At 41.6% G+C, this 16393-nt stretch overlaps 1 protein-coding gene across 5 annotated transcripts in view; it reads left to right on the top strand.

Annotated features, from left to right (window-relative positions):
* CRIM1 (cysteine rich transmembrane BMP regulator 1) overlaps positions 1-16393 on the top strand; it is a 187042-nt gene that overhangs the window by 107472 nt on the left and 63177 nt on the right. For all 5 annotated transcript variants that reach the window (XR_012511861.1, XM_074378719.1, XM_074378721.1 and 2 more), the window contains 2 exons: positions 6378-6560; positions 8991-9188. Coding sequence is in view for 4 of the 5 variants with exons in the window: in XM_074378719.1 (XP_074234820.1) it covers positions 6378-6560; positions 8991-9188 (381 nt within the window). In the remaining variant the exon portion in view is untranslated. The remainder of the gene's footprint in view (positions 1-6377; positions 6561-8990; positions 9189-16393) is intronic.

Below are 16393 nucleotides of genomic sequence, written 5' to 3' on the forward strand. Positions count from 1 at the left end.
AACCTAGGCGCCTGGAGGGTTGTTTCTGGATGTTGAGAACCACCCCCTCCAGCACGTAGGAACATGCAGGGGTAGATGTAGGAACCCCAGTTCAGGAGACAGTGGGCTGAGTGCTGACTGACCCCTCGTGCAGCAACGCAGATTGCACACCCACACTCGGTCCTAAGCTGACGTCCAGAAGATGCTCTGTAGGCTTCACATTTTTTTAAGATACACATTATGGTGAAAATACAAGATTGAAAAGTACTCACAGAGAATTCAAGAACTCCTAAGTCTTGAAAACATTAGCCTAGAGGAATAGGTGGAAAGAACATTCTCCATAAATGTCACTTCTCTTTTTTGTTGGGTTGGGCTTTGTTTTGGTGGGGATGGGAGAGTTGCAGATCAGATTGTGATGGTTTGTAGCTGTATTCTCTGACGAGGGCCCAGAAGGACGACGTGTGAGGTGCTGGTTGAGTGAGAACCCTGTCGTTTAGAAACCAAAAACAGGTGGTAGGATTGAGCTCTGTTTTTGTCCACTTAGAAGTCATCCAGCTCATCACCTAGAAGTGTGACCTCCATAGCAGTGGTGGGACAGCCCCAGATCTGCTTCAAGAAACAGTTCCGTGTCTGCGCCAGCCCATGAACAGAAGTCTTAGCACCAGTCAGCTGGAGCTGAGCCATGGCCTCTGCTTTCAGGTGGACACGTGTTCTCCGTTCTGTCACAACATCCCGTGTTGCCTGACACCGGCCCAGCTCTGCCATTCCTAGAGGCACTGGGTTTGAAAATGGAAGTCATCCATGCAAAAAACACAGACGCAATCATTTGGCTGTTTAGACATGATTAGCTGTCCATCGTACATGCACAGAAATCCAAAATAAGACATCTTGGTTTGAGTGTCACAGCCACTAACCAACCCTTCCAGCATCAGACACGAACACGTAATAAGACTGATCAGTCACAGGAGAGCCGTGCCGTAAGTCAGCCTGCTTGTTATGTAAAATTTTGGCCTAGAAAACTCAGACCTGCGGTTTGTTAGTAAGAAAATTAGTACAGAAGCATCTGTTGAGAGCCCGTTGTCTGTATAGCAGTGATCCTCAGTAATCTTTCTAGAGATACAGCATCTCCTTCTACAGTAATGGAGAGAATATGGCACTTTGAAAGAAATACTCCACCCATTATGCATTTATTGAGCACCTATCATGTTCCTGGGGCCTTTTCAAGCTAATTTTGCGCAAGAGTGGTAACAGCCTTTTGCAGTCCTATTTTCTAAGTGTTGTTCTGCTTCCCTTATCCTGAAATAGCCTCTGCTCGGTGTGCTCCAGCACACACGCCCCGCTTCCCCTGCTCCACAGAAAAGGGATTTTCCCCCTTCAGGTATCTGCCAGCTCATGCACCCTGCCTCTGCAGTTACATCAGTTCGCTGTTGATTAATGGAGAAACTTTGAGATATTTCTCATCCGTCATACAGTTGTCTCTCTTTTGAGTTACTAAGTTTGCCCTATACAGCTCACTCCCAGTGAGAAGGAGACCAGAGGCAAGATATGAGCCATTTCCTACTGAGGGATTAAAGAGAAAAGGCAGCAGAAGTTTATCTACTTGGATTTTTTCCTCCATTTTCACATTTGATGTGAAGTTCTACGTTTTAGTCTTTTCCTTTGCTCAAATTATATAATCACCATCTGCTAATCAGTGTAATTTGGCAGGCAGTAGAGGTTATTAACAGTCTATACTATAAGGCTCCTTCTCAGGAGTTCTGGAATCTATTAAAGAGGAAAGAGAAGATTCCAGAACTTAGAAACATAAAATTTAATTGGGCAAACACAAAAAAAATACAAAAATCCTAAAAGTCACTTTTATGCATCTCAATGCATGGGCACTCTTATGCATTGAAAAGTGTAAATTACCTAGTAAATTATTTTATTCATAATATTTTCCTTTTCCCTATCCACTGAAAATGTCCCCTTATGGAGGGAGTGGTAATCTCCACACAGTTCTGAGATTCACATTTATCCCTCGCAGGTGAAGAAGTAATTGGTCGCTATTCATCAGAGACCTCTGCCAGCTTTTTTTTACCGTGCACTTTTTTCTTAAGAGGTTCTATAAATTTGTTTCAGCATCAAACAAGGATGTCGTCATGTCGTGTGATTCTTTTTTTTTTTTTTATCCTAAAGGATTGATTGTGTTTTCAAAGTTGTGTTTTCTGGGACTGTCCTTCTCTCTCTGCGCGACTCCCTTGCTGTCTGTCCATTAGCCGCGGCCCCAGCCCTCCCGCTCACAGGCAGGCTCATCCCACGCTGCCTTGCTCCTAATCACAGTCTTCCCTCCACACTTCACATTTTGCACCAAGATCTGTGGCTCCTCCCAGATGGTAGCTGTGGTTGGTTAAAGCAAATAAGTAATTCTGATTGGTTTTCTTCAGTTTGGAAGCTCAGCGTTTGGTCAGAGTGTGGTATTTTGCCTCCTTCCACAGCGTGCAGTTTTGATTGCTGAAAAGCACACCCTTTTCTACACTTTGAAACTTGCGGTCCCACCGTGCAGTTCCTTCCTATCCCAATTCAGTTTAACATGTTAGCTAAAAGTAGAAGACTTGTGAGCTGTAATAAGGTGACTTTTAAACCTGAGTTTTCTGAAAAAGAGAAATAGTGTATCCAACCAGCACTAGGAAAGAAGTTCAAACATGCACATTTACTGCCTGTGTAAACATAGACACACAGCTCATCTCACTCTGGTTCTGTGACTTTAGGCAAGGTACCTAGTTTCTTTAAGTTTCATTTTCCTCGTTGGAGAAGTGGATGGTAATACTTGTTCTGTCTTCTTGACAGGGCTGTTACAAAATCAAATGAGAAAGTCATCGTCCTTAAGTAGAAAACAAATGTAAATATACTCAAATTAAAATGCTGTGAAAGTCTCTGAAGTGTTTCAAACATGCAAAGTGGACATACTGAGAAACGATGTTGGGACAGAGGAGCCTGAGAGTTATGTGTATCATAATCCAGTTTTTTGCACCTTGTTATACAGGGCACATTAGCTCAGGAGAACTTTGTTTAGCTGGGGAGTGCTCTTATTTTACCAGGTTTGTGGAAACATGTACCATGCAATTCACCAAGTGAAGTTGCACAGTTCAGTGGTTTTTAATATATTCACAGCGTTGTGTGACCATCATCACAACCAGTTTTAGAACACTTTCATCAGTCTCCCCCAAATTCCCAAACTCATTAATAGTCACTTCTCATTTTCCCCCAAACACCCCAGCACTAGGCAACCACTAACTACTTTCTTTCTCTATAGATGTGCCTATTATGGGCATATCCTATAAATAAAATCATATAAATACAATATGTGGTATTTTTTGACTAGCTTCTTCCACTTAGCATAATGTTTTCAAGGTTCGTTCATGTTGTAGCATATATCAGAACTTCATTCTTTTTTATGGCCAAGGAATATTTCATTGCATGGTTCTGCCATGTTTTGTTGATTCACACATCAGTTGATAGATGTTCAGGTTGTTTCCATTTTTTGACTATTGTGAATAATGCTGCTGTAAACATTTGTGTGTAAGTTTTTATGTAGGCATATGTTTTCATTTCTCTTGGGTATATACCTAAGAGTGGAATTGCTGCTGGATCCTCTGGTAATTCTGTGTTTAATATTTTGAAGAACTGCCAAACTGTTTTGCCAAGGAGCTGCGTGCACTTTTACATTTTCACCAGAAATGTTGGAGAGTTCCAGTTTCTCCACATCTTCATCACCGCTTGTTATTAGCTACATCTTTATCACTGTAGCCTTCCAAGTGTATGAAATGTTATCTCATTGTTAACTTTGATTTGTATTCTCTTAATAAGCAGTGATGTTGAGCATCTTTTCATATGCTTATTGGTCATTTCTATATCTTATTTGGGGAAAATTTCTGTTCAGATAGTTGCTTATTTTTCAATTGGTTTTATTTATCGTTGTTCTTTATATATTCTTGACATAAGTCCTTCATCAGATATATAATTTACAGTTTTTTTTCTCTGCAGGTTATCTTTTCGTTTCTTGTTGGTATTCTTTGAGGCACAAAAGTAGATGAAGTCCAGTTTAACTGTTTTCTTTTTTTTGCTTGTGCTTTTTGGTATATCTAAGAAACTACTGTCTAATTGCAGAGTCTCAAAGATTTACTCCTGTTGTCTTATAAGAGCTCTGGAGTTGTAGCAGTTACATTTAGATCATAGCCCTGTAATTCATTCTGAGTTGTTTTTTTTTTTTTAATATATGCTATGATAGTGATGCGTTCTCCTCCTTTTGCGTGTGGGTATCCAGTTGCCCAGCACTGTTTGCTGAAAAGACTATTCTGTCCCTCAATGAATTGTCCTGGTACCCTTGTTAAAAATTAGTAAGTGTGAGAGTTTATTTCTGAACTCTCACTCAATTCCATTGAACTATACATTTATCCTGATGCCAGTACTCCACTGTCTTGATGACTGTAGCATTGTAGGATGTCTTTAAATCAGCAAGTGTGAGACCTCTAGCTTTGTTCTTCATTGAAAAATTGTTTTGGCAATTCTGGGTCCCTTGTTTTTCCTTGCTAGTTTGAGGATTGACTTGTCAGTTTTTACAAAAGAACCAACTAGGATTTTGGTAAGGATTGCAATGAATATGTACATCAATTTGGGGCATAGTTTCATCTTAACAATATTATCTTTCAATCCATGAACATGGAATATATTTCCATTTATTTAGACCTTCTTTATTTTCTTTGAACAGTGTTTTGTAGTTTTCAAAGTACACGTTTTGTGCTTCATTTATTAATTACTAAATTTTTTTGGTGCTACTGTGAACAGAATTTTTTCTTAACTTCATTTTCAGATTCTTCAGTGCTAGTGTATAGATACACAATTAATTTGAGTTGCAATTGTACTGTGAAATCTTGCTGAACTTTTTGTTCTGATAGGGTTTTTTTTAGTAGATTCTTTAGAATCTTTTAATGTTCAAGATCATGGTGTCTGTAGCTAGAGAGAGTTTTACTACTTTCTGATCTAGGAGCTTTTTTAATGTCTTTTTCTTGCCTAATTGCCCTGGCTAGAACATCTAGTGCAAAGTTGAATTGAAGTGGTGAGAGTGGACATCATTGTTTTGTTACTGATCTAAAGGGAAAAGCATTCAACCTTTCACTGTCAAGTATGATGTTAGCTGTGGGTTTTTCCTAGATACTTTTTATCAAGTGGCTATTTAACAACTTCTACTCCTAGGTTATTGAATGCTTTTGTCATGAAAGGCTATTGAAGTCTGTCAGATTTTTTTTTTTCCATGTCTATTGAGATGATCCTGTGGTTTAGTCCTTTATTCTATAGACATGCCGTATTACATTAATTGATTTTGAGATGTTAAACCAACCTTGCATTCTTGGAATAAGTCCCACTTGGTATATAATCTTTTTTATACATTGCTGAATTCAGTCTGCTCATATTTTTTGAGGATTTTTGTATCTATATTTGTAAGAGATACTGATCTATAGTTTTCTTTTTCTTGTGATGTCTATGGTGGGAGTTCTTTTAAGTCAACCAAAATTAGACTTAAGGGAATGGATCTAGGGGAGAGTGTTTTAGGGAAGAGAAAAAAATTGTAATCATTGGTGTCATTATGAAAGCTCTAAATGCAGAGTTTGAGTCCTCAGCAAAACATAGCTTTGAAACACAATGAAAGAGGACACTAAAGGTTTTAGTCGAAGAGCTACTATTTTTGCTTCTATCATTTGCTAAATGTGCGACTATGAGCAAATTACCTAGGATTTCCTCACTTCTCCACTCAGGATAAGTATATCCACATCAGACTTGTTACTGGGATTAAGTGAGGTAATACATGCAGAAAGCGGTTGTTTTTTTTTAAACCCAAGCACTATTATAATTATAGATTATTAAACCAGATAGAGAGAAAAAAGAACTTAGGAGGAAACACTGGGGGAACAGAAGAACATAATCTCCCAAAAGGCTTAAATAAATTTTTTTTGAGGCAGAACAAAACCTAATGTGGAGGCAGGATCATTTACTTGAGGTAGAGAATGATTTAATAACAAAACAAAAATCTCTTTAAAGCACATATCAGAAATAATGAGTTTCGCCCTGTCAGATGGTTACTTTTATTTGGGTTAAGGAGAAGCCAGCATAGATTTTACTCAGGGGAGTTTCAGTTCCTTGGTGTGATGAGGGTAGTGATTGCTTTGTTTACTTACTTTACTTTACTTTGCATTGCTTTATTGCTTGTTGTAAAAAAAAAAAAAAATTATATTGAGTTTAGTAAATTTCCATCAAGGTTTAACCCCTACTTTCAGAATTTTCTAGAGGCTGTTTGAAAAACATAAAAAGGCACCACTCAAAAATGACCTTGAATATGCCTTGTTTGTTTTTAACTCCTTTAGAAACAAAGCCAGCCTGTGTCTTCAACAACGTGGAATACAGTGATGGAGATATGTTTCGAATGGACAACTGTCGGTTCTGTCGATGCCAAGGGGGTGTGTCCATTTGCTTCACTGCCCAGTGCGGCGAGCTGAACTGCGAGAGATACTATGTGCCCGAGGGGGAGTGCTGCCCCGTGTGTGAAGGTGAGGAGAGGTGCTGATTAAAGATTCAGGAGGATAGACCTGTTCAGAGCTCTAATACCAAAGCTGAGCTGATTCACTCTCATCCAAGATAGAGGACGATGGAAGAGACTCCCTTTTTTTTTGACATTGTGGTGTTCCTTGGAGGACTTTGATAATGCCAGATAGACTGTGTGAAGATTCTTCCCTGAGGGAAGTTTTGCCCTGGGTGTAGACAAGGATCCCCTGTCTCCTCGAGTCAGCATGAGATTTGCCGAAGGGGCTTTCTGCTCCTCCTCTGCAGTCCTTGCAGCTCCTTGGTGAGTCCTGGGGACTTTTATTTAATCCTCACGTTAGAATTCCACCCAGATTGCTCACCTAAGACAGGACAGCCCTAGTCACTTGATGATCTCAACCAGTCCACTCAGACAAGAACTGACCCTGCCTCCTTTCTGGTACCCAGGCTCATCCAGGTGAGAGCAGGACCCCCCTCCCCCAATCCTTTGAAAATGTGTGGCAGTCAGAGTGGGGTCAAAGGGTGGCGTGATGGTGACACCAGTTCAAGACCCAGACAAGCGTCAGGCATGGCCCTGAGCAGAAGGCTCTCCAGGGCTTGCTTTCTCTGTGTCCCCCAAGAAATAATAGGTCCATGTTCTTCCAGCAAGCTCGACCCTTCCGTCTCTAATGTTCAGAAATAATAAACATTTCAGAAGGACAGCTCTGAATATCATATTCCACAACCCACATGTTTTAAGGATTAGGGTAGGGTATCAGAAAAGTAGTCACTTGTCTTGAGTCTCTGGTAAAGCCAGAAACAGTACCAACACGCCTGACTGTGTCTCTGGGCTGAGTGCACGACCCTGTTCCCCAGGAAGGAAGGTCGCGTGAACAGTGTTGTCCTGCCTGGGCCACAGACCTCAGCCTGGAGTCAGGCATGTCCATCTCACATCTGACCTTCCCCCGTCCTTACCTCCGCACGTGAAAAGGGAGGACAGGATTTCTGGCCGGGCTCCATATCTTTTTCTGTTTTCTAAAATCCATTTCTTTTCAATATTTGAGCTCTACTCACCATATAATACTGAAGGTCTGAAATTATTTAACGTATACAAACTACATTCCTAACATTGAACAGTAGTTCATGGAGAGAAGCCCTTTCCCCTGTTAGAAATTATTTTTACTAATGTAGGAGAGGTTATGGGTTAAGGGTGGTTCACTTTTTAGGTGTCATGGGGGATTTTTAAAAAATCACATCAAACTTTTAACCTTCCCAATTGATCTTTTCCCTAGTTACCCCTGGTGTTTATAGTCTCTGAAACTATGTAACAGTTGGTGGTGTAAAAACAGATATGAACCTCTGTAATAATCATAATGAGTTGTCTGGGCACCAGTCTGGTTGTGTCTCACTTCCTGGAATTCAGATCCAGGCTTAAAGTAGAAGTGAAGTATGCAGTGTAATAATGTTTATAAAGAAATTTTATAAAGTCTTATCTAACTCAGGTTTCTTGGCTGCTTGCATCTCTGGAAGACTGCCTTTCTGAAGCTGTGACTGCATGGTTTTCAGTTTTGGCCTTCTCCCTCCCATGTAACGCCTACTACCTCTTTGGAATAGAGAGGACCAAACTCAAAACTGCCTGGACTTTGCTCCCAGCCCAGCAGCACTTGCTTCTCGAGACCAGATTTTATGAAAAAGAACATTGAGTGATTTATCTAGTTGCTTTCATTTAGAAGGATGGTTAAGGATTTCGTATTTATGCGCTTGTCAATAACCTCGGAAAACTGTTTCCGCAGTAGCCTTGGCTACCTCCGTTCCCCAGTCTCAGCTGCTGCTTGACCACTCAGCTCGGGGAGAAGAATTGCATCGGTTTACTGATCTCCCTCCAGGGCACAAGCTGTGCTGTGTATGGTTTAGACCAGGTGTGTCAGCCTTGTCATGCATGAGGCCACAGCAGGGGCCTCCCTGTCTCCACATGGACCTCCAGGCACCCTGAGAGAGACTCCAGTTAGTCCTAGAAGGAACAGGCTCACTCTGAGTTAGCTGGGGGCATCATTCTTTCCACTTTCCAGGGGGTAAAACTGAGGTGTGATAAACCTTTAAACTGACAACTCAGAAGACATTGTCAGAGCCTAAAAAAGACTTGCATTTTCTCATTACCAACCCACAGCTCCATCCACAAAGTTCTGCAGCTTTGTGAAATGGTAACACCTGCACACTGGTTTTTATGCCTCTGATCCCCTCCTCTGTCTGCCGTGTCGGGATGGGTGGACATAAATTCAAGATGACAGCTACTTTTGCATGTCCCCCTGGAGATATCTCCTGCAGCCCTGAGCTTCTGCTGAGCACAGCTGGAAAAGAACTGCTGATGACGAGAACCTGGGAAAGAAAGTCTCTAGGTGCAGGCAGAGAGAAGATGTAGAATGCCCTCAGTCTTACTCTGTACTCACGTTTTAATTTAGATCCCGTGTATCCTTTTAATAACCCTGCTGGCTGCTATGCCAATGGTCAGATCCGCGCCCACGGAGACCGGTGGCGGGAGGACGACTGCACGTTCTGCCAGTGCATCAACGGAGAGCCCCACTGCGTCGCGACCGCCTGCGGGCAGAGCTGCATGAACCCCGTCAAAGTGCCTGGGGAATGTTGCCCCGTGTGTGAAGGTAAACCTTGTAGATTCTAATGAGTCCCTGGCGAGTGTCTCGTGTTGGATAAGCTTCTACCAGTATATGCTTGTTTGTTTTTTATTTCTTCTGGCATAATGTCTGCTTCATGCTGTTACCAGTCTCATATGAATTCATTATACAGCCCAAACTAATCATTTGGGAGAAATGTTGCAAATTTATAATAAGAATAGTGTGGGTCTTTGTTTTACCACTGCAGATGGGCTTATCTGAGTACTTCACAGTCGAAGAATATACACACTTTAATTCTGTTCACTGCAGGCCCAGTTATCATCCTAAGGTCAACACAATGAAATAAAATTGGACATAAGACCCATGACTCAAAGCATAGCATGTTCAACTTGTAATGCTCCATATGCCAGAGTCCTGGCAGCCAGGAAGAAAAACCTAGAACCATCAAAGGGGTTTTCGCTGCCTTGAGTCCTTGGTTACCTACATTCATTGCCTCTCTTCCTGTTTAATGGAGGGAGCCTGAGATATCTTGGAGTAGTCTTTCTGCCCAACCCCTATTCCAGGCCATTTCCCTCATCCTGGGAAGATTCTTTGCACAGTTAAGCAAGTTAGTCTTAATCCTTGGTCCGTGTCTGTTCATATAGACAAGAGATTGAATATTTCTACTGACAGATCCAATAGAGAGTATCCATCATTAAGAAGCGTATTTGCATAGTAAAATGAACTAAACTGGGTCACAAAGTAATCTGTGTGGAAGATGGAGCCTTCTAGAATTTTTTAAAATAGCTATTAAGGAACTCACAGGTCTTTTTTGAAATCCAGTTAAGTAGACTGAGTCCTCTATCAAGAAGTCTTTTGCTTTTACCTAAATTTTAATCAATTCAGACTTCAGAGTTTGCCTGACTAGCTTCATTAACCTCTGTGGGGTTAGAATTATTAAAGACCTTAAAAACCATATAAAAATTTAAGCTGGAGGATTCTGGTACTGTTGACATCACCAATTCCCTCACTATTACTCCACTCAGAGTGCAGCTGCCACGCTCCAAAACTTTATAGCTTCCAGATGACCAATTTTGTGGAAATCACCCACCCACCCCCCTTGCACACATACTCCTCCCATCCCCTAAAGGCAGCATTTCAGTGCTAGAAAAAGGAGTGTATGATAATACGTATGATGGTGTACAGTCTGCTTTACAAGGAAGGATGCCTTGCTGAAGCAGATGAAGATGAGAATATCCCTAAGAATTAAAGACAGTCAGTGGTCGATTTGACATATTTAAGTATATGTATGTACATGATAAGGTGAGAAGAATTAAAAGCATAAATGTATCATCCAGTAAACACTAACCCTTTAACTTCATGAGTCCTGAATCATAAATTGAAAATAAGACTGAAAAAAAAAAAAGAACTTGTCTAAAAAACAGGGTCTTTTTTTCCAAAAGTAAAGAAGGGAAGGCAAATCCTTTTGCACTCATTTTTTGCAATCATTAGCCTGTCCATTTTGGGTAGAGAAGGGAAGTAGTTGGTGAATACAAGAAAACCTATATCTATACACACACATATATATATATGAGAAACTGATTAGTCTCATGTCATGTGGATGTTTGGGTGGGGAGGGGATGTCAGTTTGATCACTTGGAGTTTGGTCTCTGCAGCATCTGGTAAAGTTGTAATCTTATCTTCCACTGTTCAAGAGTGACAGTTTGAGTCAGCCGTTAATTTCAAAACATTCATTAAGAACCTTCTGTAATACAGATACCACACTGGACACAAAGGTAAGTAAGCGAGAACTCCTAGTTAACTCTGGCGAAACTATTTAGGCTGCTTTGAATTAAACCAGGAGAAAAGGAATGTCCACACTGAGGTTCTGTGGGGTGAGTGCTTTATATTTGTATCTTATTTCATTTAATCCTCACAGACACCTGTGTGCTTGAAGGCCGTACTATCCCGTTTTAGAGATGAAGAAACTAAGGTTTAGAGAGATCAGATAATTTCCTCCAAGGTCAGTGGTCAGCACGTGACTGAGCTGCGGTCAGCCGAAGTCTGTCCCATTCGGCTGCGTTTTTGTCTGCTTCCCCTGCTCCCAGATGTCATCGTGGTGTCCTCCTGCCTGTATTTCTGGTTCCCTTATTAATCTCTCCTCATCTCTGGCTTTTGGGAGACACCGAAGTCAGGTGACAGGGAGGAAGCCATTTGCAGTTTGACAACTGTTGTAGGCGTTTTTGATGTGATCTCCCACCTGCCCTCTCCCCCCCGTTTGGGGACCTCAGGGGAAGGATGCCTTTGAGGCACATCCTAGATTTGCTTCTCAAGCCTCACACCCAGGTCAGCTCTGCTCTGCCGGACTTGGCATCCTTCTTTCAGGCTGTTAGGCTCTGCTGGTTCAGTTCCCTTCTGTCTCCTTCATGGTCTGGCACTTGCCTTTCTTCATTGAGACTTTCAGAAGCTTCCATTGTCTAGTTCTCCGAGCACTAATTTATCTTCTGTTTCTTGCTTTTGTTTTTAACTCAGTTAAGTAGTGAGCTTCATGTAAGATTGGGTTTGTGCGACAGTAATGCTCCCATGTAACGATGTGTTCGGAAGACAGACCCTTGCGGTGTGGGATCGGAATAGAGTGCGCAGCTGAAGATAATGATCGTAAAAGTTTATTATTATTGACTAATAATACACACCACAGAATAATACAGGGTGACTAGATGTTACTGCTTATTTGTTTTTAGGATCCAAGAACATCTCTGGAACTATTTGAAGGTATTTTTCTCAGGAGTTAATTCAATCGCATATTTAAATAGAATTTCAAGTGATTTCAGAAGAGCCAAAGGATTCGATGAAATAAGAAAAAAGCAAGGTGGTGTTGTGTAAAAAAAATCAGCCAGAATTATTTGGAGAAAAACAGAAACACAGATATTTATGCAGTTTAAACATAGTAAGTTCCTCTGCACACGACTGCATCACTAATGTTGGCCATCACCCTTGTTAGCTACGGTCCCAAGGTACAAGGTCAGAGCCTGAACTTTGATGAAAGGACCCCACACAAGGGTTGTGGTTTTAGATTCTTCCTAAATGAATTACTGGTGTGGTACATGGTGTGTTAGGGCCTGCGGGGAAGAGGAACCTTGTTGTGGCTGCTGCTGTTAGGAGAGGTACATACCTTCCAAGTGACTATATAATGTGCTTGGTTACTCCTGGAGGACTGGGGATGTGAACCCGGGGGCCCTTAAAGACTACGCTGTTACTTGACAGCTAACTCGATTCACAAGTACCTAAGAGCTTTTTTAAATTGGCACTTGAGTACTCTCATGATTAAGTCTTAGCAAGTTATTGTCAACACCCAATTCGAGTTTACAGATAAGCCATCCCAGTCTGTAGGTCTGTAAGTGATTGCATTCTTATGTTTTGCTCTGTTGGCTTTTCTCATCATCTCCTCTTGTTTGTCAATGGCAGTATTTTTATTTTCTGGCCCTTGTAAAAGGCTGGAATGGACATACATGGAAGAGCATATACAGTTTGCAGTTTAAGCACATGTATGGAATTGAGTCTTCCTCTGCATGGACCACCATTTGCATCATCTTATTTACAGCCCTAGGACAGTAGCTAACATTTCTCCACACTGGCTGTGAGCCAGGCCTCAGTGCTTTTAAGAGCATCAGCCCACTGATCCCCGCAACTTCCTTCTGGTGCAAATACTGCCATCCTAGTTTATGATCACAGAGCCCAAGTTCAGAAGTCATGTAACTTGCCCAAGGACTACAGCTTGAAAGTGGCAGAGCAGTGGCTCTGGCTCCCACAGGGATACTGCCTGAGACAAACAGGGCACTGACTGCCCCTCCTGTTGGCCAGTAACCTGGAAGGGGCTACGTCCCCCGTGAGCTATGCTTTTGAATCTCTAAAATTACCTGAAATGAAAGTAGGTGCTCAAAAATTGTTAATGAATGAATGATGAGTGAGTGGATGAGTGAGTGAAGGAGAAAAAGACTGGCGTAGGAGATCACAGCCAGACTCCTGGTACTTCTTAGCTGAGGAAGCCAGCAGACTCGGAGGGTTTCCATAACCAGTGCTGTTAAAGGGGTCAGATGCTGACCCCTGGTGAGCTGAAAAAGGAACAATGTTAGAATGCTTGTATTTGAAAATGCACTTTGAGAACAGAAGGCAGAGTGTTCTACCAAGTGGGTGTGGCGCACAGTGGGTCCAGGTGAGTTGGACCAGTTAAGCTTCAGGTGGACTGCTCACCCTCCTGGTGAGCACTTAGCTCTCGACCCCCTCCAAGGGCGGCCTTTCCAGACTGGTTTGTAAATTGTGGTTTATTCTCTCTCATTGCCATGAGCACTTAGCTCTCGACCCCCTCCAAGGGCGGCCTTTCCAGACTGGTTTGTAAATTGTGGTTTATTCTCTCTCATTGCAGTCCAGAAACACAGAGTTCAGGTGCGCCTTCTCCAGACCCTCCAATTAAAACGTTCCTTTAGAGTGTATAGGTACCACTGCATTGTTTTTAGCTAGAATTATTTTTTAATATCACAATTAGATGTTGAGACTAATTTGCTAATGTATTTTCCAATAATGCCAGGTATAAATGCTACCTAAGTCAATTTTTAATGTCAGAGGGACGTCCCTAAGGGCAGAGTACCTTTTTCTAAAAAAAAAAACAAAAACAAAAAACCCAGTTTGTTTTATAATTAAAGGTAAGATAAGGGACGGAAATTTTGGCTGCAGGATATATGTGACATGCCTGTGATGCCAAGAAAAATGCAAGATATGTGGACAAATGTGAGGCCAGCTTGACCGTGACTGCCTGATGCAAGAGATAAGAATTTCATCATCACTGATCAGTCTTGATGTCAGGCTTGATCTGCTGTCTCATCTTGGGCTCTGGCTGGACCCTGCCCAGGTGGCCACTGTGACCTGGGTGTTCTTTAGGCCCAGTGTGTGCAGAGTCTCCTGCTGGGAGGAGTTGATGGTTTCGGTGACCTTGGGGATTTCAGAGCCAACACCAAGAGTATCACTTTTCAAGAATAGGAACAACATAGGTAATAGTTTACAAGGTAACATTCAATAGTATGATTTGGGTTGCTAGTAAATAAATTCCATGCTTGTGGTTGGGCAATTAGGTGCTTTCATTTCTAATGTTTCTGTTTCTCTGAAACAAAAGCGAAATCCATTTCCCATTTCACACAGGAAATCAAAGAGTTTGTAGATGGTCACAGCTGAATAACAGATATAGGAAGGTCCACCATGTTAGTGTATCTACTTCAGTATTTTTGGAGAGTCTTCCATAATGAAAGCTTTAAATGAGTGTTATTTGCAGTTACTATCTGGCACTGAGCTGAGTTTCAGGCAGGCCTAGTAACTCTGCTAACCTGGACTGAACGAACTCTTGAAATGGAAGAAAACGAGGCTGATTCCCTGCCTGTGGATTCTTTCTAACTCCCCGGCCTTAGGATGGAATGTGATTAAACTAGACAATCAACTGTTTTCCTGCCGCCTGGCTTTCTTGGAACCCTTTCTTGGGGAATCCTGGTCTTGCTTGGGACACTGGGGACACTGCTAAAGAGAGGGCATGAGGCGTTTCTTGACTGTGCTGGATAGTAAGCCACTTCAGCATCAACTCACCTAGTAGGTCTCCTGCTGTGGTCCTCTAAAGGGCTGGAAGTCTGAGCCGTGAAATAGGCTGTCCTCCTCCTCATCAATCCTAGTTTTATGGGAGCACTATATTCTTTCCCATAAATTCTGATGATACGATTTGAATCAAACCGCCCTTCAAATGAGATTTCTACTGGGCTGCCAGAAAAGTCTGTACCAGGCACATATCTGGGTGGGAATTCTTTGAAACAAGAAAAAATGTTTCCAGCCCTGCCCATAATACTTCCTCACCAAACAGTATCTCAAATGATTAAGCTACTGCTTCTGTGGCAAGGAGTCAAACATAGTTTGGCTGACCTGATAGGCAGTGAAGTCCAAGATGCCACAGGGTCACCTGATATTAATGTTCTGGTACATAACAGGGATCAAAACTCAGTTTATGGGTGGTATTGCTTCAGTGCCATATACTATGCTATTATTAGCAGGCCAAGAATAATAAAATACTCGTAATATCTGAAAGACTGTTAGGCATGTTGTTTCATCCTTTAACTCTAAGTGTCCTGGAAACTAGTTCCATAAATGGAAATTAAAATAGAGCACAGGGTGTTTTTTTGCTTGTCCAAATAAGGTCATTTGTAGGGTAACAAATGCATCACGCATGACCATGTGTCAGCCTAGGTAGGCCTCTCACCTAAGCATCGGAAATTGTTCGAGGATGAATTTCACAGTATTTTGATTCTCTTTGGGCATTTAAAGCATCTTTAGGTATTTCAAGTAACATTAGAATGTTATGGTTCAGAGCTGATTCTGAAACGTGATTAGAGAAACCTCTGCCTCTGATTTTCCAGCATTCAACAGTCCTGGCTGCTAAGTATTTCTCTGTCCAAATGGCCCACAAAGGGCAGGTTCCTCTTTATTTCCTGTGCTCTCCACCTCCCATACCTAAAAGGGCATTACTGCCAGGAGTCTCATAATATTCCTACTAAGATAATAATCGAACCTAATAGTTCAGACTTGGGCCTGCTAATTTTCATCTAATCAACAGAGGCAGGAAAACATAGTCTGGAATGCCAGCTATGTGAATGAAAAATATTTAGTCATTCTTGAAATGATAGGAATGTTTTTCCAACAAGCTTACATAAACACAATCTCTACTGAGACTGAGTTAAACTTTTTTTGGCTCAGAGACAACTCTTAGGCAACCAAACAGAAGTTAATGAAGGTTATTAAGAGACATGCCCTTCAGGAAAGGCTTGTGAGTGTTAGAAAGAAAGTCTCCATTTTCCTTATGGTGCAACCTTTGACCAGAAGTAACATAATTGGTTTCCTTTTAGCTTCTGTCAGCCTAATAGCATTTAACATTTTAACTGGTAATCACATTGTCTGCCTCTCGAGAGATGTCCTGCTTCCTAACCATGGCTTATTAGACCGTCTTAGCTCACAGTCCCCATCTTCATCTCCTTCCAGTTTGCCTCAGTTCCGAGGAATGAATTGGTCTCAGCACACCTGTTTATCACACTGACAGCACTGGTCATATGAAGCTTGTTTGTTTGTTCCCAGCAATACCAGGTCCAACTATAAAGTAATGAAATTATTTTCAAACATATGAAGATTTACATGTCCAAGTGAAATGTTTGTCTTTTCAGAATAGTTAC

This window comes from Camelus bactrianus, chromosome 15 (genome assembly GCF_048773025.1).
Source record: "Camelus bactrianus isolate YW-2024 breed Bactrian camel chromosome 15, ASM4877302v1, whole genome shotgun sequence".
Classification (NCBI taxonomy): Eukaryota; Metazoa; Chordata; class Mammalia; order Artiodactyla; family Camelidae; genus Camelus; species Camelus bactrianus.